The sequence below is a fragment of the Papio anubis genome, chromosome 15 (genome assembly GCF_008728515.1).
Source record: "Papio anubis isolate 15944 chromosome 15, Panubis1.0, whole genome shotgun sequence".
Taxonomy (NCBI): domain Eukaryota; kingdom Metazoa; phylum Chordata; class Mammalia; order Primates; family Cercopithecidae; genus Papio; species Papio anubis.
Window position 1 is genome coordinate 1,501,732 of NC_044990.1, and position 26,384 is coordinate 1,528,115.

Sequence of the window (26,384 nt, forward strand, 5' to 3'; positions counted from 1 at the left end):
AAAAGACACAGACTGGCAAATTGGATAAAGAGTCAAGACCCATCAGTTTGCTATATTCAGGAGACCCATCTCACATGCAGAGATACACATAGACTCAAAATAAAGGGATGGAGGAAGATTTACTAAGCAAATGGAAAACAAAAAAAAGCAGGGGTTGCAATCCTAGTCTCTGATAAAACAGACTTTAAACCAACAAAGATCAAAAGAGACAAAGAAGGCCATTACATAATGGTAAAGGGATCAATTCATCAGGAGGAGCTAACTATCCTAAATATATATGCACCCAATACAGGAGCACCCAGATTCATAAAGCAAGTCCTTAGAGACTTACAAAGAGACTTAGACTCCCATACAACAATAATGGGAGACTTTAAAACCCCACTGTCAACATCAGACAGATCAACGAGACAGAAAGTTAACAAGGATATCCAGGAATTGAACTCAACTCTGCACCAAGCAGACCTAATAGACATCTACAGAACTCTCCACCCCAAATCAACAGAATACACATTCTTCTCAGCACTACATCACACTTATTCCAAAATTGACCACATAGTTGGAAGTAAAGCACTGCTCAGCAAATGTAAAAGAACAGAAATTATAACAAACTGTCTCTCAGACCACAGTGCCATCAAACTAGAACTCAGGATAAGAATCAAAACCACTCAACTACATGGAAACTGAACAACCTGCTCCTGAATGACTACTGGGCACATAACGAAATGAAGGCAGAAATAAAGATGTTCTTTGAAACCAATGAGAACAAAGATACAACATACAGAATCTCTGGGACACATTTAAAGCAGTGTGTAGAGGGAAATTTATAACACTCAGTGCCCACAAGAGAAAGCAGGAAAGATCTAAAATTGACACCCTAACATCACAATTAAAAGAACCAGAGAAGCAAGAGTAAACACATTCAAAAGCTAGCAGAAGGCAAGAAATAACTTAAGATCAGAGCAGAACTGAAGGAGATAGAGACACAAAAAACCCTCCAAAAAATCAATGAATCCAGGAGCTGGTTTTTTGAAAAGCTCAACAAAATTGATAGACTGCTAGCGAGACTAATAAAGAAGAAAAGAGAGAAGAATCAAATAGATGCAATAAAAAATGATAAAGGGGATATCACCACCGACCCCACAGAAATACAAACTACCATCAGAGAATACTATAAACACCTCTACGCAAATAAACTGGAAAACCTAGAAGAAATGGATAATTTCCTGGACACTTACACTCTTCCAAGACTAAACCAGGAAGAAGTTGAATCCCTGAATAGACCAATAGCAGGCTCTGAAATTGAGGTAATAATTAATAGCCTACCAACCAAAAAAAGTCCAGGACCAGACGGATTCACAGCCAAATTCTACCAGAGGTACAGTGAGGATCTGGTACTATTGGTTCTGAAACTATTCCAGTAGAAAAAGAGGGAATCCTCCCTAACTCATTTTATGAGGCCAACAGCAACCTGATACCAAAGCCTGAAAGAGATACAACAAAAAAAGAGAATTTTAGACCAATATCCCTGATGAACATCGATGCAAAATCCTCAATAAAATACTGGCAAACCGAATCCAGCAGCACATCAGAAAGCTTATCCACCATGATCAAGTGGGCTTCATCCCTGGGATGCAAGGCTGGTTCAACATACACGTAATCCAGCATATAAACAGAACCAAAGACAAAAACCACATGATTATCTCAATAGATGCAGAAAAGGCCTTTGACAAAATTCAACAGCGCTTTATGCTAAAAACTCAATAAATTCAGTATTGATGGAATATATCTCCAAATAATAAGAGCTATTTATGACAAACCCTCATCAGTCATTTGCACAACTGTGAAAAAGAAATTGTTCAGAGAAGAGCAAAGTGTTTTTCCATGAGCCAAAGGTCAGCCAAGGTATGCTAATGAGGAGGACTGGAGAGAGCGCGTCACAGACACTGATAAGGAGCACTGGGCAGCCACAAGGAGCGTCCTGGCACCAGACGCTCAGGGAACTGAAGGCTGGCAGGGGCCCGCCCAGTAGTCTCTTGCCCACTGCATGCCTTTCGGCTACAGCCTCCCAGGCCCTGTGGCCTCTCCCCTCCCCCTTGCCACATAGGGAGGATGCTGACCCTGAGAATGGTGCAACCATCTGCCTGCCCCTGGCCACCTCTCACCAGCACGTGAAGGCTCTTGGGCTCAGTTCTGTCTCTGCAGTAGGAGGGTGTTCAGCCACATGAGAGAGTCTCACCATTGGACATTTTATGTCTTTCAGTCAGTCTGTCAAAGATCTAGAACCTACTGTGATAGAATTTAAAAGTTTACTTTCAACTGGGCAAGACTGCCCATGCCTGTAATCTCAGCACTCTGGGAGGCCGAGGCAGATGGATCACTTGAGGTCGGGAGTTGAAGACCAGCCTGGCCAACATTGTGAAACCCCGTCTCTACTAAAAATACAAAAATTAGCCAGATGTGGTGGCACACGCCTGTCGTCCCAGTTACTCGGGAGGCTGAGGCAGGAGAACTGCTTGAATCCAGAAGGCAGAGGTTGAAGTGAGCGAAGATTGTGTCATTACACTCCAGCCTGGGTGACAGAGGGAGAATTCATCTAAAAAAAAAAAAAAAAAAGAGTTTACCTTTTCCTATTTATGTGCATACAGGTATTTGGGTACCACATTTATAATTTACAGTTAGTTTGAAAGATAGAAATTGTAACAGTGTGGTTGGGAGTCTGGTATGTAAGCCATTTGCTGGTGGGCATGTTTTGAACATGTATTGGGCCATTCTATGTATGATCTCTGTGATCCCATCACTGCTGTTCATTTCTTCCAGCAGAGGAATGACACACTTCTCCCTTTAATTGCCAAATTATCTCCAATTCTGAATTAGTGGAATATAATTTAATATGATTTTACTATAATTAATTCGGAGTCATTCTCTGCCAGGTACTGCTGGGCTAGGATAAAATGAGATCTGAATTACATTAAAATAATTAATTTTTCCAAGAGAAGAGGTGACAGAATGTTTTCAGTGGGTGTATAATGTAGATAACCTAGATGCAGTAAGCTGAATAAAAGCATTTAATCCAGCACGTTCATATTTTAACTTGATCATCAGCAATAGGAGTTTGAAACCCTTTGCAGCTGCAGGTCCTGCACAACTGAATTCAGTTCCTTGTGCACAGCAGTGTTCGCTAGAGGTGCCTGGAGGTCTGAAGGTGTGCCCTTTTATAGGCAGGAATTCCACCAGGATGGTATAGCTTGTTTTTTTAAAAGGCTTGGGACTGGATACGATTGCCCAAGGAGACAGCGTAGACAGCGAGGAGGGCTGAGCATGAATGGGATAAGCCAGCGGCACAAAAACGGCAGGCAGGAAGGCAGTAAAGAAACGAGCAGGGCCCAAACCAGCAGACTGTGGCATGCCATGATGGAGACTGAACACAAGCAAAACCACAGGCGACTGTAGTTTGTTCCCTGTTGAAGGACAGACTATTATGGAAGACCTGGACTTCAGTTCGGTTCAGGTTCCTTAGCAAAGGACGAAATGGGGAGAGAAGACAGGGAAGCGGGGAAGAAAAACTCACTCACTATGTGAGCCAAACATCGCATGCAGTTGTACCAACCAACTAAACATGGTCAACGACAAAGAACTGTGGTTTCCGCTGCTCTCAAACCACTACTGAGATCACCAAGTTTTAAGCTTATTTCAAGATTATTTATAGGTGATTCCCTAATTGGGAAAGTCATTTCTGAATCTCTTCTCTTCTAATAGATCCAGAAAAATTAACAAACTTTATTCCAGTAAGAAAGTTTGGGATGTGCTGCTTCAGCCCCTGTCCTAAGGGAATTATCAAGCCCGGAGGGTGGGGTGCTATCAACTGCCTGCGCCCATGTTACCTTCTGACATCCAGAAGCTTCCCTGTGCCAGATGGAGCCACCCATGTGGGGAGGAGAGCACAAAGGGCAGAGGATCCACAGAAGCCACACCTGCAGGGAGCAGACACCGTCACACCCCACTGCTGTCCACGCAAACGCGTTGACCTAGTCACTCTTACCATCTCCCTCCATGTGCTGAATCTATTCTGGGGTGAGACAAGCTCCCAGACTTACCTGCTATGTTTAATAAAAACAATTTTGGCTTTCAATGGTAAAGGAAGAATCAGGGCTATTAAAATACTCAAGAGTGAGAAAGTTGAAAAAAGACGTAGATTGTGTTTGGCCTGTCTTCTCCCCACCGTAAGAGGTTGCCACTCAGCTAGAGGCCTCCTGGTTCGTGTAGGCCAGCCCTCAACACCTCAGTGACCAAACTAAATATAACCCGCACTAGGGCTTCCTGTACTTGGCAAGACCCAGGGGTAGACCTGGGCTACCAAACAAAACCTTGTGTTCTTAGAGCACGGTAACAAGAGCTTTGGCAGTTTCCTCAGAGCTGTATTCCGCAGCAGTAGCATTATTTTCACCTACCTGCAGCCATTACTGCATTGACCTCTGGAAATGTCACATCAGCTGCTCTCGAGACAAAATACCATTTGCTATTTTTTTTTTTTTCTCTAGGCCCTGTCCCTTTGATGTTGAGCGGTGGATGGAGTTGGCGGGATTTGCCTGTGGCTTGCGGCATACCCAGTGGATTGTATCAAATCCAGAATTCAAGTTCTTTCCATGTCTGGAAAACAGGTAGGATTTATCAGAACCTTTATGAATGTTGTGAAAAATGAAGGTGAGTAAACACCTGTGTTTCTAGCATCTAGTATACATCTTAAAATCTGAGATAAGAACTTCTCTGTTTTGACTGTAAAAAGAAAGAGAACAGTAACCCAGAAACTTCGTGTCCCAAATAGAGCACAGACACCTTATCTGTTACTCATAGTAATCCTCCCTTAAATTTGTGTAACATGTAAAGTTCTACAAAGTACTTATACCTCCCTTATCTAATTCAATCTTCATAACCACCCTGGGCAATACTAATACTATAAACCAGTCTCCAGCCTCAAGGTTGGTGCTCTTGCCACTGCCCAGGTGAAGCTGCAGAGCTGCAGCCCCCTCTCTCCATGGTTGCCTCTGTCTGGCTGTCTCAGGCCTCAGCTCTGCCCCATCCGCATCCTAAGAGTTAACCAAGCATGGAATTGGGGGGTGTTACCTGAGCATCAGTCAGTTTCGCCAGGAGACCTGGTACTTGTCCTTGTTTCTGTTGGTCTCTTTAGGGAAAGCTGGGGATGCATCCTTCCAGGACTTGCTGGTTTTAGCACTCTTGTCTGGATTTGCCTGTGTAAATATACCTGTGCTATGCAGCTGTGCGGGTGTCCCCAGAAGAGGGATTGCTGCAGTCTTTGATTGCCCTTTTGTCTTCTAGGAATAACGGCCTTATATTCTGGAGTGAAACCTACTATGATTCGAGCATTCCCTGCCAATGGAGTACTCTTTTTGGCCTACGAGTATAGCAGGAAGTCAATGATGAGCCAGTTGGATGCATACTAAGTGTCCTGGAGGGCCTGAGCCAAGCACAGGTGTTTGAGGACTACAGTTCATCTCAGGGTTTCTTGGAGTACAAGACCAGCGTGAAGTTATTCTGATTTCTTGGGAATTTTGCTTTTCTGTCTTCCCTTATACCCTACATCTTAAATTGTATGGAAGAACCTCTATTTTGCATCATATCATTTCTGCCCATAATTGTACTGAAATAGAGAAGTCACTGCTCTTTCCCTTGGTAAAATAGAGAGTGGTCAGCAGCCTTCTGCACCTAATTCAAAAGGCTGAGTATAGCTCTGTCAGGGCCTTTACATAAACCTCTACTTGCACATGCAATTTGGACAGTTATGTGTTGAGGGAAACACAGTTTGGTTCCATGTTTGTTTCAAATATTACCAGAAAAACCCAGAGGTGATCATTTCCTCATGAAGATGCTTGTAAATGGTTGCTTAACCCATTCTAGATGTAGGATCTGCTTAACGTGTGTACTATTCTAAGCGGTTGATTTTTTTTTTTTTTTTTTTAGTATGGAGTCTTGCTCTCTTGCCCAGGCTGGAGTGCAGTGGTGCAATCTCAGCTCACTGCAACCTCTGCCTCCTGGGTTCAAGCAATTCTCCCACCTCAGCGTCCCGAATAAGTGGGATTACAGGGGTGTGCTACCACACCGAGCTAATTTTTGTATTTTTAGTACAGACGGGGGTTTCACCATGTTGGTCAGGCTGGCCTCGAACTCCTGACCTCGTGATCCACCTGCCTTGGCCTCCCAAAGTGCTGGGATTACAGGCGTGAGCCACCAAACCCAGCCAAATAAAACATATTTGTAACCAACAAAAATTAAGGACAAAGAAGGGCATTCCTTATAGAATGATAAAGGCACAATTCAACCAGAAGACTTAGTCTAAATATGTGCGCACCCAACACTGGAGCACCCAAATTCATAAAACAAGCTTTTCCTGGCCTACAAAAAGATTCAGACACACAATAACAGCAGGAGACTTCAACAACCCACTGAAAGCAATTGACAGATCACTGAGGTCGAAAACTAACAAACTCTGTACTTACACTTGACAGTTGACCAATTGGACCTGACAGACATCTACAGAACACTTTGCCCAACAAACATTCTCATGTGCACACAGAACATATTCTAAGATCAACCACACTGTTGGCCATAAAGCAAGCTTCAATAAATTCAAAAAGTTTGAAATCATACCAGGCACACACACTGACCACAGTGTGAGAAAAGCAGAAATCAGTATCAAGAAGATCTCTCAAAACTACATAAATACATGGAAATGATATAATTTGCTCCTGAATAACTCCGGGGTGAAAATCTGAATTGCACTTAAGGAACTAGAAAAAAAAAATAACCCCAAAGCTGGCAGAAGAGAAATAACTAAAATTAGAGAAGCACTGAGTGAAGTGCTTTTTGAAGTGCTGTTTTTTTTTTTAAGACAAGATACAAAAATCCACACAAAAGATCAATGAAACCAATAGTTAGTTTTTGCAAAAAATAAACAAGATCGATAGCCTGATAGCTAAACAAAGAAAAAAAGAGAAGAGCCAAATAAGTACAATCATAAATGAGAGATGACATTACAGCCAATCCCACAGAAATACAAAAGATCCTCAGAGAATACTATAAACAACTCTATGCAAACAAATGAGATAATCTAGAGGAAACGTTTAAATTCCTGGAAATATACAATCTCCCAAGATTGAATTAGAAAGAGATTGAAACCTTAAATAGACAAATGTCGAGTTCCAAAATCAAATCATTAATAAAAAATCTACCAACCAGGAAAAGCCCTGGACCAGATGAAGCAAGAGCTGAATTCTACCAGATGTACAGAGAACTGGAACTAGTTCTATTGAAACTGTTCTGAAGAACTGAGGATGAGGGGCTCCTCCCTAACTCATTCTATGAAGCCAGTATCAGCCTAATACGAAAATCTGGCAGAGAAACACACAAAAAGAAAACTTCAGGCCAATTACTCTGATTAACATAGACACAAAAATTCTTAACAAAATACTAGGAAACAGAACAGAAACAGCAGCACATCAGTAAGTTAATATAACCACAATCGAGAAGGCTTCAATCCAGGGATGCAAGGCTGGTTCAACATATTCAAATCAATAAATGTGATTCACCACATAAACAGAACTAAAAGCAAAAACCATATGATCATCTCAATAGATGCAGAAACAGCTTTTGATAAAATCCAACATCGCTTCACGTTAAAAACCTCAACAGACTAGGCATCAAGGGAACATACCTCAAAATAATAAGAGCCATCTATGACAAACCCACAGCCGCCAACCTACGGAATGGGCAAAAGCTGGAACCAATCCCCATGAGAAATGGAACAAGACAATGATGCCCACTCTCCCCACTCCTATTCAACATAGCACTGGAAGTCCTACCTAGAGAACTCAGGCAGGAGAAAGAATAGGCATCCAAATAGGAAAAGAAGAAGTCAAACTATCTCAATTTGCTGATGATATGATTCTCTATCCAGAAAACCAAAGACTCACCAAAAGGCTACTAGAACTGATAAACCAGTTTAGCAGTTTCAGGATAAAAAATCAATGTATAAAAATCAACAGCATTTCTATACACCAATAATGTCCAGGCTGAGGGTTAAATCAAGAACAGAATCCCATTTACAGTAGCCACAAAGAAAACGAAATACATACGAATACAGCTAACAAAAGATGTGAAAGATCTCTACAAGAGCTACCAAACGCTGCGGAAAGAAATCAGAGAAAACACAATTAAATGGAAAAACATTCCATGCTCATGGACTGGAAGAATCAGTATCGTTCAAATAGCCATACTGCCCAAAGCAATTGACAGATTCAGTGCTATTTCCATCAAACTACCAATGTCATTTTTCACAGACTTAGAAAAAAGTATTCTAAAATTCATGTGAAACCAAAATAGGGCCTCAATAGCCAAAGCAAATCTAAGCAAAAGGGCAAAGCCGGAGGCTTCAAACTATAAGGCTATAGTATCCAAAACAGCATGGTACTGGTACAAAAGCAGACATATAAACCAATGGAACAGAGTAGAAAACCCAGAAAGTCTTACACTTACAACCATCTGATATCGCAAGGCTGACAGAAACAAGCAATGTGGGGAGGACTCCCTATTCAATAAATGGTGTTGGAGTAACTGGCTAGCTATATGTAGAATAATGATACTGGACCCATACCTTTCATGAGATACAAAAATTAACTGGAGATAGATGAGAGATTGAAATGTAAGACCTCAAGTGATAAAAATCCTAGAAGAAAACCTCAGAAATACCCTTCTTGACACTGGCCTTGGGAAATAATTTTTCACTAAGTCCCCAAAAGCAATTGCAATAAAAACAAAGATTGACAAGTGGGACCTAATAAAACTAAAGTGCTTTAGCACAGCAAGAGAAACGATCGACAGAGTCAACAGACTGTCTACAGAACAGGAGAGAACATTTGCAAACTATGCATCCAACAAAGGTCTAATATCCAGATTGTCAGAGAAGTGCAAATCAAAACCACAATGAGATATCCTCTCGCACTGGTCAGAATGGCTATTAATAAAAGGTAAAAAACAACAGATGCTGGCAAGGCAGCAGAGAAAAGGGAATGTTTATACACTGTTGGTGGGAGTGTACATTAGTTCAGCCACTGTGGAAAGCAGTCTGGAGATTTCTCAAAGAACTTAAAACAGAGCTACCATTTGACCCAGTAATCCCATTATTGGATATATACCCAAATGAATAAAGACCATTCTACCAAAAGACACACACACTGGTAAGTTCATTGCTGTGCTAGTCACAATAGCAAAGATATGGAATCAACCTAGGTGCCCATCAGTGTTGGACTGGATAAAGAAAATGTGGTACATACACACCGTGGAATTCTACACAGCCAAAAACATGAGTGAAATCATGTCTTTTGTGGCAACATAGATGCAAATTAATGCAGGAACAGAAAACCAAATACCACATGTTGTCACTTATGAGCTAAACAACAGGTGCTCTTGGACATAAGGATGGGAACAGTAGACACTGTGGACTACTAGAGGGGGGTGGAGGGAGAGGGATGCGGGTTGAAGAACCACCTGTTGGGCACTGTGCTCACTAACGGGGTGCAATATACTGATGTAACAAACTTGCACACATACCCCCATATGTAAAATTAAAGTTAAAACATTTAAAACATGAGTATCATTCTGATCTAAGTTTCCTGAGTTGTTCAAAGAATCATTCATTTTGTATTATAAGAAAGCAATACCCAAAGAGGCCTTAAACAAGTTTTCCTTGAATAAACAAAAGCAGAATAGTGTGACAACTCATAATTTCCACAAATTGTGATGGGTCTTGGAGGTCTGGGGAAGAGAAACCTTAATGGTAATCTCCTTATTTCAAAAAGTGAAATTCTTAAAATAAAAAAGGGTGTTTCCTTCCTTCCTGTATTTCTAGTACTGAAAAAGACAGACTTTAATCTTCACTGAGCCAGCTAAGTATTTTCCTCCCTATTCACCTAAACCCAGGACCTAATCTGCCCTCTGTAGACTATTGCTGTGTGAATTCTAAAGGAAATAGTATAACCTATGTTATGCCTACACATGTTTCTGTCATATGAATGGCAGGGTTTAATATTAACATGAAAGGAATTTGAAAGTATGTTCTATGATCTTTTCCTCAAAGGGGAGCCAAATCAGGGGGAATAAAGGAAAAAGGCCTTTAGTTAGGCTGCTGCACTGGCAGTTGGAACTTTTTTTGGAATATTTAGAGGAGAAAAAAATCACCTGCAGTGAGGCCGCTCACCAGCCTAGTGGGGCTCCTGGCTCCTGGCAGGTTGCTGCCTTCCATGCCTACCATGGCTCAGGGCTCTCCTCTCCTCTGTGCCACTCTGGTACTCACAGCCCTTACAGCAAGTATTTTTCTACTTCCACTCAAAAATTAAAAAGCTCCTATGGCAAACTCCAGACACTGAGCTGCTGACGTGGGTGGTCCGAGTGGTTAGTGTGCTGGTTACAAAGTTGCTATGCTGGAGAGATTTGCCCTGAACTCTCAAACCCTGTATTTTCATGAACTGCTGCTTCTTTTGGTGCTTCCTGTAGAGTGCGGGGTTTTTCAGAAATGAGTATATCGTGTGTTAGCAGTGACACTTGTCTTACCAGTTGTTACCTTTCATTTCCTGATGAACTCACCTTGGTCTAGATTGTTGAGGGCCTTGCCAATAAAAGGAAAATCATTCAAATAAGAATAATGTCAATAAAGCCAAAATAGAACATTTTCAAGGACAATCACGGCCTGAAGATACAGTGGCAAAAAAGGTATTTTGAATAAAGTAACACCCACAGGCTGGGCGTGGTGGCTCATGCCTGTAATACCAGCACTTTGGGAGGCTGAAGCAGGCAGATTGCTTGAGTTCAGGAATTTGAGCCCAGCTTGGGCAACAATGGCAAAACCTCGTCTCTACTAAAAATACAAAAAATTAGCCGGGTGTGCTGGCATGCGCCTATGTGCTCCCAGCTACTCGGGAGGCTGAGGTGGGAGAATCACCTGAGCCTGGGAAGTTGAGGCTGCAGTGAACCAAGATCACACCACTGCACTCCAGTCTCGACAATCAGAGTGAGATGCTGTCTCAAAAAATAAAAAATACAAATAAAAAATTTGTTAAAGTAGCATCCAGCACCAAAGAGGAAATAATAGTGGTTTCCTGTAGATATAAGGCTAACCAGTGTTTGTAACAAAAAGGTTAACTCCCTTCAGAGTTCCCCAAGCTTAGGTGAAGCTGGTTGTGAGCAGGAGTAGTGGATTTCAAAATAATACACCTAGATTACTCTAAGAACACATATTTCTTTTGACTTCACTTACAATTTTATACAAAAGCAGAAGTTACCAAAGATTACTTATCCTTCATATTTACCACAATCTTCTTACCCCAACCCCTGTGTCTGTGTGTAATTAAGGCAAGCTTGTTAAGTAAGCTACCTATTGAATGTCTGGAAAGAGAGAGGGTGTGCTGGGAGGTGGGGCATTTCTCTCTTCCGGATTTAAAACTTCGTCTTTGTTGCCAATCTGTTAACAGTTTGTAAATGAAGGGGAAGAAAAATATACAAATTAGCTTTCTAATCAATCTGAAATTACAAATGTGAACCACAGCAGGGAATAAATACTTGACCAAAAATACGTAAGTGGGTGCTAGGCAATCACAATTTTTAAATATCTCAAGTCTTTGATAGGAAAGTTCTATTTCAAAGTTCTTCAAAATGATGCCGAATGTTCCTGCATACTGTGTTCCAAATTTATGTAAATACAAGACGGAAACTGTGAAGTACGTGCCTTCAAAAAAGAAAAAAAACCTGACATTTTATCTCTATATATTTAATAGATTTATCAAGAACATATGTAAACATATATAAATACAGATATATCATCAAGGAAGATTTAGGACATATGAACATGTGGCAGGGGTTGGAAAGAACATAATTCTTTCCCAGAAGGGGAAGGGGGAACTATACTTAATCGGATCCAGCTACAACGAAATTGTAAGTCACTTCTCACCAAAAAGTACCTCCACTGCAAATTGTGGTGGGTAAATTTTCCATGTTTTTTGTTTATGTGGATTATCCAATTCATTTCTTGGTAGATAAAGCCTAAGAATAGAAAAAAAAATTATTACATTTTCTATCGGGGCTAACGGAAAAGCCACGCAGTTGGGTACCCACGTTAGAGCTGGAAGAAACTAAGAACCTCAGCATGAATAGAACCTCAGCCCCTTTTTTGTGTCTCAGTTGGCTCCTTCCACCTTTTTAGTGAGACTTAAAAATACTTTAATCTTCAGCAACACATGAGTAACACATGCTGACTCTCTTACCATTGCTTTATATGGAATTAATGGCATCCAAGTTTAATTAAATATCTACATTTCTAAATGTGACAGAAATCAGTCAGGATAGACATGAATGAAAACCCAGTAATAAACTACTGTATCTCTTTTATGTGTGAGGCTTGCAATTTTTTGAATTTTTACACTCAGACCTTGGAAATGACCTTGAGCAGTGGGATATAACTCCCACATGCTGAGAGTTCCAATAATGGAACACTAGGCATAAATTGGTTAACCCATTTATGCCTAGCGTTCTAAATGATAGAAGTTAGTGTTTTTGGCTAAACAACAATCTCATAAGTAACAAAAACAGGTTTACCAAGTAGTACGTGAATCTAAATGTTACAGAAATCTTTAGAAATTAATATAAAAGTAAGAATAAAAGTGATCTAGCTTATCACTTCTCCAAAATGAACATTGTGTTTTAAAGGAAAAAAACTATCCTTTAGCAAGAACCCCTTTTGAGGAGCAGCATCAAATGAAGCTCCACCCGGCTCTCACTTTGAGGGACTTTGCTCACATGTCAGAAGAAAAAGCTTATTGTTTGTATGCATCCAAAAAAAACACTTGTAAAAAATTTCCATCAAATCCAAAGTTCACTGTATCAAAATCCAAGAAATGTTTTGCATTGCAAGTGTGGAGGCCAGAGGTTTAATTTACCGTTGCCTTGCTGGACTTAAGGAGTTACTAGATGCAGTGCACATTTGAAGAAAAGATTAGCACTGGATGTAACAATAACTATCAATTCATGCCACATATAATCATAGCCACTTTTCAATGCTGACCTAAATCAGTCAAAAAATTTTTGTCCTTTTGTATTGAAGAGTATGGTTGACACACAAAAAAAATCTCAATTTTTCACCATCACAAAACAAATGATACTTTATAGTAGAGAACTTCTATCGACTGAGAAATGAGTTTCCAAGTATGGTAGAAGGTTTTTTTGGAACAATAATCTCCAAGCCCAATTAATAATTTTCCAGAAAGTTTTCCCAATTCAGTTTTTAGAAAGCCACATTTAAATGGCTATTTAAATAGACTATTACTTAATGATATTTTTTAGCTATATTCCTTAATACTGTGTCTTGTAACTTCTCCTAGATACAAGTGTGTCAGTCAGCTTTTCAGCTAGCTGAAGCCTCCCTAGGTCCCGCCTTACTTTAGCACAAAATTTGGTGGTGGTTCATCACTGGTAAATCAGCACCTACTGACAGGGACATGACATATTGAAGGTGCTGAGTAGACTCATATTGAACTTCTCTAAGAGGAATTTTCTACCACACTTAAGATCTGATTATAATACTTTTGAACTCATAACACAGTCCTATGGCATGGACCTTGAGGATACTGCAACAGTGGGTCTCAAGAACAAACGTATTCTTAAAATAACCAAAGTAAAAGGAGTAAGGCAATGAACAATGGTGGTTCAAGGACTTTTTGCTTTCTATAAATTAAGTTTATGACAACCAGCAAAAGACTTGCCATCACACCTTATGCACAGACATTGAAGATTAGGCTGTTTCTATGGGTTTATATTATATTCATACCTGTTACTTTGAATAAAAGATGTGTTGAACCAGAAGAAAAACGGACAATTGTCATAGTATTTAGGAAGATTCTAAAAAGGAAAAAAAAAATTTCAAAGTAAAACTGATACCAAGAACTAATTATTCCAAAGAAATTAAAGTTCCTTCCTTTATTCCTTTATATATTTATCAAACAATTATAACCATTAAATATGTAGCACTCTGCAATCTATAACAATATACCCAAGACACAAAGGAGGAGGCTTGAAGAAAATGCTATTGTATTCTCTTGCTGTTTCTATCAACATTTTCAAGGAATAGTATTTTTCCCATGATAGGTATTTAACTTAGATGCTGATATTTGAATCTGGTTTAGATACTGCCAAACAGACTCTACTAAGGACCTATGCCTACATATACCCAAGTATATTGTAGTTAATTCTTAAAATTTATTTGTTGCCTCAGCATCCCTTTTAAATATAAATTGGACTTTCTGATATCAGAAGTGGGGTTCAGTCATCCTCAGCAGTTTCCAGTTTACCACCTCCTGGTTTCTCCATGTGACTGATGCTGATATCTGCCTCATACAACCTTCTCCTGGTGACCACTTCATCATGGGACAGCTGGATATAACCTACTTGACTCAACCCACAGACCCCCATACTCTGCAGGGACCATGTGGATATATCAGTGACCACCTCTCAGTCACAGCAGAGACTCATGGCTGCTTGCGTTAAACCAAATGAGACCTCCCCACAGGAAGCCTGCTCAGGTAGCACCTCACATCCCAATAAAGGCTTCCACTCTCAGGTCCCTCCCTCTCTCTCTCGCTATTGCTCCCCACCCATCAGTGGAGCACAGGTCTGGATGGATCCCCCTTCCAGTTGGCCCTGCAAAGCATGTTGCCCTCTTCTCTCTGGAATTAATAAAAAACTGCTTTGGTTATTTCATGTGTTGTATTGTGCTGCCTTCTCTGTTTCACCCAACGGAGTCACCCAAACCTAACTCTCTTTCCAGTCAGTGCTCCCAGCTACTCAGGAGGCTGAGGTGGGAGGATTGCTTGAGCCCAGGAGGCTAAAGCTACAGTTAGCTATGATCGCGCCACTGCACTCCAGCCTGGGTGACAGAGTGAGACCCTGTCTCAATTTCTTAATTTTTTAAAAAAGGTGCAAAACAAAACGTAATCATTGCTATGCAGTAAAACATACCTTTGGGTTTTTTTGGGTTTTTTTTAAGCATCTTGGCTTTTACTTTTTTTGTTTATTTTGTATGTTTTGTATTTGAGAATACACGTAAATTTAGAAAAATGTAGACAATTTACAATTTAGAAAAAAACAAATGAACAAATATTATTTACATTACATATGCTCCTTTAAAAAATTTTGTTATAGATCTGATTTACTGTTTTCTTCCCCCTCCCTTGTTGGGAATTGTAGTAAAGCAAATCTTAAATAAAATCATTAGACCAGACCAGAACAACGGCAGAGGCTATTTTGTGATCACTCACCGAAGAGAAAAACTGTACCTTCACGTCGTCATACAGAGGGGGACCGTTGAATACATCAATTAACACTCTGTCTGTTTCAATGTCATGCAATATCTGCGAATGAACACATGCAGCTGAGAACTATGAACCTAGATAATGGTAACAATGCAGTTCCTTTTCACTTATCATGACGTCCTATATTTATCAAGTACTTTTGGTTTCACAGCCCAATCACCACATGTATAAATAATTATGAATAACCTTTTCTAGTTGCAATACTGTTGTTTGTATGTGTGTGTGTGTTTTGTTTTTTGAGACAGAGTCTCACTGTCACCCAGGCTGAAGTGCTGTGGTGTGATCTCGGCTCACTGCAACCTCTGCCTCCCAGGTGCAAGTGATTCTTGTGCCTCAGCCTCCCGAGTAGCTGGGACTATAGGCACATGCCACAACACCCAGCTAATTTTTGAATTTTTAGTAGAGATGGGGTTTCACTCTATTGGCCAGCCTGGTCTCAAACTCCTGGCTTCAAGTGATCTGCCCGCCTGGGACTCCCAAAGTGCTAGATTACAGGCATGAGCCACTGCACCTGACCTGTTGTTTATGTCTTTTAAAGGCCAACATGTTTGAGGGTTATCATGAACCACTTTTTTTTTTTTTTTGAGACAGTCTCACTGTCACCAGGCTGGAGGGCAGTGGCGTGATTTCAGCTCCCTGCACTTCCACCTCCTGGGTTCAAGCGATTCTCCAGCCTCAGCCTCCCAAGTAGCTGGGACTACAGGCATGTGCCACCACGCCCAACTAATTTTTGTATTTTTAGTAGAGATGGGGTTTCACCATGTTGGCCAGGATGGTCTCAATCTCTTGACCTTGTGATCCACCCGCCCTGGCCTCCCAAAGTGCCAGGATTACAGGCTCAGCCATGAGGCACTTTTCCAAAGTGCTTCACTTTTAAAAAGCATTGAATTTTCTATTAGACTTTAATCAATTAAATGTTATTATTTAATGTGTGTCATTTGATGTTCATGTGTTAGGGCCTTTTTTGAGAATACGTTAAGAAGCTCAATGTTAAAGCTAGCATTGACATTCAAAAAGCAATGTGTAATTCATCATGGTTTTTTATTTTCTAAATTTAAAAAACAACAACGGGGGTCTGTAACACTTGTGGGTTGGCCTGCATGCCCCTCCCAAGGGAGGGGGAGGGTAGGGTCCCCCTGCTCATCATGTTTTATCAGAACTCTTGTGTTTGTCAATGGGATCTTTGAACTTGACCAATGCAGGCTGCTGGATGGAGTGACCAAAGATAGGTCAAGTTTTGGAATGAATGACTTTGAAGCTATTTCTTTGACTCACTCTCATGTAAATAATGGCACCCACAATAGGAAAGGTCTATGGGAGGCCCCGTGAAAAACATAAAAGGAGGTGCAGACTCAGTTGGTCCCTTCAGGGAGCTGTACACATAAGAAACAATAGGAGAATGGTACACAACTCAATCTGTATGACAAAGACTGGGTGTGCTGTTACGCACTACTGGGGGCTAGTTAACAGAAGGTGCAGGATGCGAAAATTTCATTAAGGAGGTAGAAACTGAATTGGGCATGAAGCAGTTTAGATAAAGGAAGAAGAGCTCTGAAAACAGAATCCAGTCCAAACGGAGGGAAAAAGACCAGCAATAACACAAAGTAGAAATTAGAAAACTGGGCCGGGTGTGGTGGCTCCCACCTGTGATCCCAGCACTTTGGGAGGCCAGCACAGTGGCTCCCGCCTGTGATCTCAGCACTTTGGGAGGCTGGGGTGGGTGGATCACCTGAGGTCGGGAGTTTAAGACCAGCCTGACCAACACAGAGAAACCCCGTCTCTACTGAAAATACAAAATTAGCCGGGCGTGGTAGCGCATGCCTGTAATCCCAGCTACTTGGGAGGCTGAGTCAGGAGAATCGCTTGAACCCAGGAGGCAGAGGTTGTGGTGAGCCGAGATTGTGCCAGTGCACTCCAGCCTGGGCAACAAGAGCAAAACTCCATCTCAAAAAAAAAAAAAGAAAAAGAAAAAAAGAAAAAAATTGGAAAAACAACAACAAACAATGTCGGGCAGTGTGGCTCACGTTTATAACCCCAGCACTTTGCAAGGCTGAGGTGGACAGGTTGCTGGAGCCCAGGGGTGAGACCAGCCTGGGCAACATAGCAAGTCCCAGCCTCTACAAAAAATAAAAAATAAAAAATTGGGGGATTGCTTGAGCTCAGGAGGTTGAGGCTGCAGTGACTGAGCCATGATCACGCCACCGTGCTACAGCCTGGGCGACAGAATGAGACCCCGGCTCAAGAAAACGAAACAACAACAACAAAAAAAAAAAAAAAAGGAAAGGAAGGAACGAAAGAAATAACCAACTAACGAACTAACTAAATTAGAGTTGTGTTCCAAGAGCCAAAAGGGATGACCCAGTTTATTTGGAATGAAGTCTGCTGGTCAAGCTACTGATGAGAAAAAGCTCAGGTATTAAGTCAGGGCTATTATGTCTCAAGAGCTCAAGAGCCAAGGATATAAGAGTGAAGGTGTTGAAAAATACGGTGGGGCATTTCCTATGGGACAGAGAGGCCTGATAATTATCACACATAACACTATTTAGTGATTTACAGTTTACAAAGAAACTTTCTATATATTATCTAATTTAATTCCCATTACACTTGAGATGTGATATTGATTTGACAGATAAGGACATTGAGCAAAAGGTGTGAACTGGCTCTGACCACGGGCACACAGTGTGTCTTCTGCTCGACCTACAATTTTTCACAATCAGAGCAATATTTCAGGATGCATATTTCAGGACTCTATACATTGCATTGTATAAGGAGAAAGAAAGGGTAAGGAGACCACTGCAGAAATCTAGGCATGAGCAAAGGAGATTCTGGACAATGAGTGGCAGTGAGAACAGAAAAGAAGAACACAGAGAACTGTCAGAGGCAGAATCTACAGAGACTGATGACTGACTGGATTTAGGTGCCGAGGCGAAGAGAATCAAAGCCCAAGGCCTGAGTGGAAGAAGCTGGTGCCACTTGCAGAAGCAGAGAGAAAGCTCATTGATAACTCAGACTGGCTGATGCATTTGAGTCGGAGTGGAAACTGTTCATGTTGTAGCTCCCGCATCTAAAACTCAGTGGGTGCTCATAAATACCTGTTCAGTACATGAACAAGTAACAGTTGAAGCAAGGGGAATGGGTCATTCTTTAAGAATGAAGCATTTGCTAAGAACAGAAAGCCAAAGGTCAGGCCTGGGTGAATGCCCTCAGTTGGGAAACGCCAAAAAAAGTGGGTGGCGGAGAGGGGAGGGGGTGGCAGGGAACCGGATCAGTAATAGGAGAATTTGAGACAAAGGCCTGGGTAGGAATTCTAAAAGTTTATGGTTATTAGACATGAAGGATGCTTTCTTACTATTTCAGAAAAGGTATATAGTTTTAGGCATTTCTTCATTGTAGCAAAACATTGACTACCAGGTCCCTTTTGCTTTGGATAAAGAGGTTCCTCCCCAGTTCATTCACTCTTGCATTGTTTCTCACAGGGTCATCCCACAGAACCTCTGAGTTAGAATCACGTGGGACATTCCTAAGTCTATGATTCCTGGGCCCCATTCCAGATTTCCCGAATCATACTTTGGGGGTACAACCTAGGAATGTAAATCTTTACAAGCTCTTTGGTGGTTTTCATGCACACTAAAATTTTAGAATCAGTGCTATATAATAAAAGATAAAATGACTGAGAAGAAGAGAATTGGCTAAAAATGACCAGATATGTAAATTAAAATCCTTAATACATTCCTGGGAACATGCTCAGAGTCTGTGGAAGTGTGAAAGGCAAAGCAACACTGAAGAGAAATAAATTCTGGAAAGCACCCTGAAAAAACTTTTGAGCAAACAGGTTAATTCATCTCTGGTTTGCATCCAAACCCAGTGACACCAAGTTGATGGTAACCAGAAAGCGTTACGGAATCTCTTTATGGTGAGTGATAGTTTAGGGAGGTGAACATTGCTGGTTTGACATTCAGCCTTAAAACAAACATCAGATTTTTTTCAATTCACATGTTTTCTCTTACCGAACAATTTCCTAATGAAGTACTGGAAAAGACAACTTTTTTCTCCATTACTATTTGGACTTTTAGATCACACACACCGCCTGTTCCAACACCTAAATGAAATTACAAAGGTAGGTTGGTTAGCGTGAAGATCAATATGTCTCACCAATTAACATCATGGATTAAAAAGGGAAAAAATTATCCAAGCTAACAATCTATCAATAGTTACTTATTTGGTCTTGCATGGATTTTGTCTTTGAAAGACAAGGTTTCAAGCCAAGTTCTGTCTCGTAAAGCAGATTTTATAAGACTAGAGAAGAGAAAAAAAAATACATATAGTTCAGCTTCAAAGACTTAGAATCCCATGACTTTATCTTTCCAGAAAAAATATTTAGGGAAGGTAGGCTGGGCACGGTGGCTCACGCCTGTAATCCTAGCACTTTGGGAGGGCAAGGTGGGTGGATTACTTGAGGTCAGGAGTTCTAAACCAGCCTGGCAAAGATGGTGAAACCCCATCTCTATTAAAAATACAAAAATTAGCCAGGCGTGGTGACACATGCCTGTAATCCCAGGTACTCAGGAGGCTGAGACAGGAGAATTGCTTGAACCTGGGAGGCAGAGGTTGCAGTGAACCAAGATCACACCACTGCACTCCAGCCTGGGCAACAGAACAAGACTCTGTCTCCAAAAAAAAGAAAAAAAAAGAAAAGAAACAGAGAAAATTCAGGGAAGGTTACTTGCAACCTTTCTTGCTAATGTGTTGCTTTCTTCAGCCTTCTGATCATAATGATTCTTAATAATAAATACTGTAGTTTAACTACTTTGGCCCTACTTTAAGGCCAGTTCCTGATGCAATCTCTATAAAAATATAGGATAGTTACATTCAAAAATTGCCATGGTGTTCAGTATATATTTACAGACAAAGGCTTTTTGTTCCTTTTTTTCAATTCAAATGACCCACTTCCCTTAGCATTTCCTCAAAGACTTGGTTTCTCAGTCAATTAATTCTTTTATTGCTTGCCTCTCAACTCTACATTTAATTTTAATTCAAACATGTACAAAACTAAAGGTAGAAAATTAAAACAAATATCTTAATAAACTAGTGTATTAACTATCTCTGATAGATCATCTCATATGCTGTTTGTTTTCTTTTCATTTAATTTTGTTTTCACTAACACCATGATATTCATTTGTCATTAGAAATCACAGTTTCTTGCCTCAGTTCCTGCTTTCCCATTCCAGGTGCAGAACTTCTTTCTATTGATGTCGACCAGTAATCAGTGAAATGTAGAACTAAACTCAGAAGGCTAAAAATTCTAGGCTGTCTGTGTGGACACCAGCATCCTGGCACCATGGCACCTATAGCACCCAGCACTGGCACCATCTCAGGTCCACAAGCTGGTTGCTAGAAGAGGTTTGCCTTAGCGGTTCTGAAGCATTGCCTCACTGCTACCTCTCTGGCAGTGGGAGTGGTGAGGCCCCATCCCTTCCACGCAGATACATCCTGCTTTCCCACATCCCCTGAGTGTAAGCTGTGAGTGAGACGGTTACAGATGGAGGAGAGAGGGGAAAGGGAGAGCCCAAGGTGATGAGAAAAAAATATGCCTCTAAAAGAAGGTGAGAAAATGATAGATCTGGAGACACCTCCACCAAGGCAAATTCTGAACTAGAGGTGGTTGTGAGAAATAAGCAGTTTTGAGGGCACATGGTCCTCCTCCCTCATCAGAGGCTCACTCTGCCCTGAAAAGTCCACCCTGCATTGAGACCAGAGGAGCAATGAGAACAAGAGAGACAGGAAGGGGATGAAGTCCCCCAAATTGGTGATGGAAAAGAAAAAGTGAAGAACATCTAAGGGCTGGCAATCAATGGGCAACTGCAGGAGGAGGGGCATACAGGAGGAGAGATCACGTGTGAGGCCATGTAAGAAGACAGGTGTGAGTCAGATCATTTGTACATACAACTATGAGTGAGACCCTCCCAGAGTGGGAACACTGGCCCTCCCGCCCAATTCTTCAATTATACATGAAGCACTTACCACGGATGGAATAAATAATGAATCTTTTTACACAGAGTATCCGTCTCGGGGGGAGATTCCAGTTGTGGAGATGTTTCACTTGTGCAAAATATCCAACATATCTATTCTGAGAAGCAACAGAAACCTCACTTTAAGTGGAGATGAAAAGTCTCAAGTCAGCATTCTTTATTTTTTTTTATTTATTTTTTTGCATAAAGCTTGTAAAGGAGGTAAGTAATTAAGAAAACATTTACTGGATGCCATTATATAACCAGGCGTTTTTCGGGATGCTGCCTCACAATTATCTACCTCGAAGGAAAAATACTGAATTCAGAGCAATGGGGAAGTAACAAGGATGGAGCCAGGTCCTGTTTATAGGCTGCCTATGGTTGAGACGGCATCTAATCAGCACAACAAAACAGTTACAGCATCATCAGTGTCCAGAGAGAAGCTTAGCTGTGACTGCGTTGGAGGAAGGCTTGCGATTTGGTGAAGAGCAGCTTCCTGGGCATGAGAGAAGATGGTATAAGTGAAAACCCCAGAGGATGCCTCCATATCTCAGTAGCAGGTTTCCTGTCATTCTTCTCTGGTCCCTGACAGCTAGAATTTCTTCACTTTGCATTTCCTCAATTCTGTTTTCACAAGGAAGCCCTGGAATTCTCTTAGCCTTGTCCTTTCCCCGGGGCAAGCTGTTCACAATGGCTCTCCCCTGAATCTTTCTTCAAGGTAGTGAAGAGCTCTGGTCCTGAATCAACTGGTTCAGAATTCAAAAGTTGGCCATCGTGGTGGCTCCGGCCTGTAATCCCAGCACTTTGGGAGGCTGAGGTGGACAGATCACCTGGCATCAGGAGTTTGAAACCAGCCTCACCAACAGGATGAAACCCTGTCTCTACTAAAAGTACAAAAATAGGCCGTGTGTGGTGATGGGCCCCTATAATCCCACCCACCCGGGAGGCTGAGGCAGGAGAATCGCGTGAACGTGAGGTCGAGGTTGCAGTGAGCTGAGATTGCACCAGTGCACTCCAGTCTGGGCGACAGAGCAAGACTCTGTCTCAAAAATTAAAAACAAAACAAAACAAAAAAAACCTCATAAGTTCACAGACTGTTCCTTACCCATTGGGAATGTTCATTAAAGCAACTAACTGCCATACTTTCCTTTAGAAAGGGCCAGTCATGAGGAAGGCTCATGAAAGTTCTTAGGAGTAGACGTAGTCAGTAGAATGGCCCATGGCGCAGGATCAGAATGTGATGGTGTCTGAGAATCACCAGCAGACACAGAGGGCACTCTGTCCTGAGGTCTTGCCAACAGAGCTCTCAAACGTGCAGCTGAGTCCCTATGTTGCTTTTTCAGTGAATCAGAGAAGATTCAGTTGCAGCCTTTGTTGTGCTAGTTCTGGACTAAAGTTAGGGAAACTATGCAGGACTGCAGAAGAAATGGGGATGGGGAGATGTGTGGGGAGAGTTGGTGAAGGAGCTCCATCTAGCATCCCCTTAGCTTCTGCCACTAGATTCTCCACCTTTCCCTAAGGGCTGTAAACCACCAGGGCCCCCAAGCTGCTTGTACTCCCATGCTTCCTTCTCCTACAGCCTAAGACAACATGGACTTATAGTAGAAATTAATACAACCAACACATAGGAGGCACTCACTACAAACAAAGAAGATATTATGAGAAAGGGGTGGAAAGATGGGTAAGCCATGGGCTTTGCCTTTAAAAGGGATACAGAAGTCACCACTTCAAATAACTAGAGAGTAACACAAAGTGACGTAGTCCCTAAAAGAAACACAAAGGGCTTTAAGAATTGAAAAAGCAAGAGATGACTTCAGGCTGAGAAGGGAAAGGGACTCTAGGAAAAGGGGCACGAGCAATGGCATGAGGGTATCAAGTGTCCATAGGCTGGGAAACAGCACACAGTCTAAATGTGTGGAGTGTGGGATGTGTGCATGCACACAGCGGAAGAAAAGGCTGGAAAAGTCAAACTGCGGCTCCTGAGTGCCAGGTTGAAACATTTAGTTTATTGCCATTGGCAGTGGGGACATAGTATGGATTTTGAGCATGGAAATGGCATGATTAGGGCTGCACTTCAGTAAATTCACCTGTTACTTTTAGCTTAGGGTCTATCTTTGTTTTGTTTTGGGCTTGGGTGTGGGAGGAAAGTATCACTGGATAAGGCTGAGTTCTTCTGGCCCAAACTCAAGGTTTGGGGCCAGTAGTTAGAGTGTTCTTCTAACGGGGCCAAGAGTACTTACTCAGCTCCCACCACTTACAGAAAAACTCATTTACAGCCTCATCCAAATCTATTTAGGAATTCCCAACCCACTCTCACTTCGGTTTCAGGGACAACATAGAAAAGGCAAAATAAATGAGAGGCTGTGCACAGCACGGGCTTCAGAGACTGACATCGAGATTTCAGTCCTTGGTTCAAAAGTTACTTTCTCTGAACCTCAATTTTCTAATTTATAAGATGAGAATCATAGCAGTGCCTACTCATAGAGTTACTGAGAATAGTAAATGAGATAGTGAATATACAACTCTTAGAATAGTTCAGCAAAGTCTAGAATGTTATAAATGCTATAGGATAAACATCCTGGTTTCTGCAATAAACAAATTACAAGTAATAAAAAATGGTGAGAAATCTCTGAACTTAGATTCTTAAGAGAGACTTAGGAGACACAGCAACCAAATGAAATATGTGGACTTTGTTTGAATTCTGATTAAACAAACTAAATTTTCAAAGATTTTAAGACAATTTTGGAAACAAACATGGACTACAAATTTGATATTAAGAATTTTTAAGGTATAATATTTTTAGACATGATAAAAAGTGTTAAGGTTTGTTCTTGTTTTAAGAGTACTTAAAGGTCATACTAAAATGCTTGTGGGATAAAATGATCTGACGGCTGAAATTTCCTTTAAAATAACTCAGATTTAGGGAAAGCAAGAGTGGAGAGTGGGGCTGGGAGGTGTGAGTGGAGTGGGCAAAGAATGGATGAAGCGTGGCTGGCTGCAGGCTGAAATGACTGTTGCAGCAATGTGATGACTATGTGAGGATACATTGTATGATCCTCTGGACTTTTGTATATGATTAAAATTTTCCATAACAAAATGTTTCCAAAACAAAAAACAGAGTAACAGTGGGTGTTTCCTACGGGTGTTATGGGTGTTAAATGAGAGATGTGAAAGTGCAACACTGGTGTACGGGAGGGGTTTTGGAAAGTTTATTTCCCCTTTTATTTTCTCTTGTAAAATACACCTTCCCGACAACACACAGAAAGAACACACGCGCGCGCGCGCACACACACACACACCAGGAGTCATCCAAAAACAGTCTTTGTGATGTTTTCCAAGGGTTGAATTGCCCCAGTAAGGGTTTGTGAAGGACTTGGATCTTTTTTAACATTGAAATCAAAGGCTGGTGATTTCAGATAAACTTCAGGGTCCTGCAGCCTTGGGTACTGGACCTTCCTACTTTGGCAAAATAATCAACTCCTGAGCTCTGTAAATAATAACCAGGATAGAATAGAAAGCAGGATGCTCTGGGGAGAAGCCAGAGTCCCCAGCATGTGGGCAGCACCTGAAGCATGACCCTCAGACTCGGGAGGGACCAAGGCCTGTGGCAGGGCACCCAACTGCTGCTGCCTGATCACCAAAGAAGAGTCTAAAATGAAACCAAGTAACAGGTGGCAATCTTAACCCACTCCCCTAAAAAAACTCCCATTTTTTAAAAGAAAACTTACCTGAGAAGGAGTTTCTACTCCCTGAAATTTACTGCTGTTGGTTTTATCTGTTCGCCTTTCTCCAAAATAATACAGGCTTTCCTACAAAAAAAAAAAAAGGGTACAATCCAACCATGGTTCATCTGCACTCTTTCCTTTCCTATATTAAATACCCTTAGTGTTTCTACACCCACCTTCTTTCCTAAAGTCAGTGATTTGTTTGTTTGTTTTTTGGTAGAGTCTTCCTCTGTGACCCAGACTGGAGTACAGTGGCAGGATCTAAGCTCACTGCAACTTCTGCCTCCTGGGTTCAAGCGATTCTACTGCCTCAGCCTTCTGAGTAGCTGGGACTACAGGTGTGTACCACCATGCTCAGCTAATTTTTTGTATTTTTAGTAGAGATAGGGGTTTCACCATGTTGGCCAGGCTGCTCTCAAACTCCTGACCTCAAGAGATCCGCCTGCCTCAGCTTCCCAAGTGCTGGGATTAAAGACGTGAGCCACCTGTGCCCGGCCGCAGTGATCTCTGGGCAGAGGCTACCCAAAATAACAAAATTAGGACTTCTCTCATTCAAGCATTCACAAATTCATAAAATTTTAGAGCTGGAAAGACCTTAGAAAGCATCTGGTCCAACCCTTCTTTCCATATTACAAATGACAACAGTGAGACCAAAAGAAAACCAAGCAATCCGCCCTGGAGATGCTGCAGCCAGTTAGAGGCAGCACAGGCCTGGAATACAGGTCCCTGGATCTCAGTCTAGGGCTCCGGATCAATAGCTGTCAATGACTGTCAAACGTTTGTTTTTTAAGCTGCAATCCACATTAATAAACCTAGGAGACACACACACACACACCAATATTTAAACCTTTTGATATTTTCTATTCTGCTCTATTCCACTTCATTTTTAAAAAATGTCAGTTACAACCCAGTAACTTTATTTTACAACTCACTAATAAAGCATGATCCATAGCTTGAAAAACACCATGCTAGCACATCCATTTTCAAAATCTGTGTATCTCAAATTAGAGAAACCAAAGGTGGTGGAATTGGAGTGCTGGGCATTGTGCATAACCACCACCTCTTCCCGAGACTGTCGGCCAAATAACTCGAGCGGAGCTGCTGGAAATGGCAGCATCTCGGCAAGAAGATGGCAGAAAGAAAAACGACTAAGAACTCTGCTTTAAGTGGAAACAGCCCACCTTGTCTTATCAGAAATTTCTAGAGGTCACAGACTCCACGTCTTG

The 26,384-nt window shown here is 41.4% G+C and overlaps 1 protein-coding gene across 2 annotated transcripts in view; it reads right to left on the reverse strand.

The window, feature by feature from the left end:
- Positions 1 to 11,817: 11,817 nt before the first annotated feature.
- TPTE2 (transmembrane phosphoinositide 3-phosphatase and tensin homolog 2) overlaps positions 11,818 to 26,384 on the reverse strand; it is a 72,569-nt gene continuing 58,002 nt past the window's right edge. For both annotated transcript variants that reach the window (XM_031655749.1, XM_031655750.1), the window contains 6 exons: positions 25,162 to 25,242; positions 21,447 to 21,552; positions 19,433 to 19,524; positions 15,372 to 15,464; positions 13,886 to 13,956; positions 11,818 to 12,105 (listed from right to left, as the gene is read on the reverse strand). In XM_031655749.1, the coding sequence (XP_031511609.1) occupies positions 12,003 to 12,105; positions 13,886 to 13,956; positions 15,372 to 15,464; positions 19,433 to 19,524; positions 21,447 to 21,552; positions 25,162 to 25,242 (546 nt within the window). In that variant the 3' untranslated portion in view covers positions 11,818 to 12,002. The remainder of the gene's footprint in view (positions 12,106 to 13,885; positions 13,957 to 15,371; positions 15,465 to 19,432; positions 19,525 to 21,446; positions 21,553 to 25,161; positions 25,243 to 26,384) is intronic.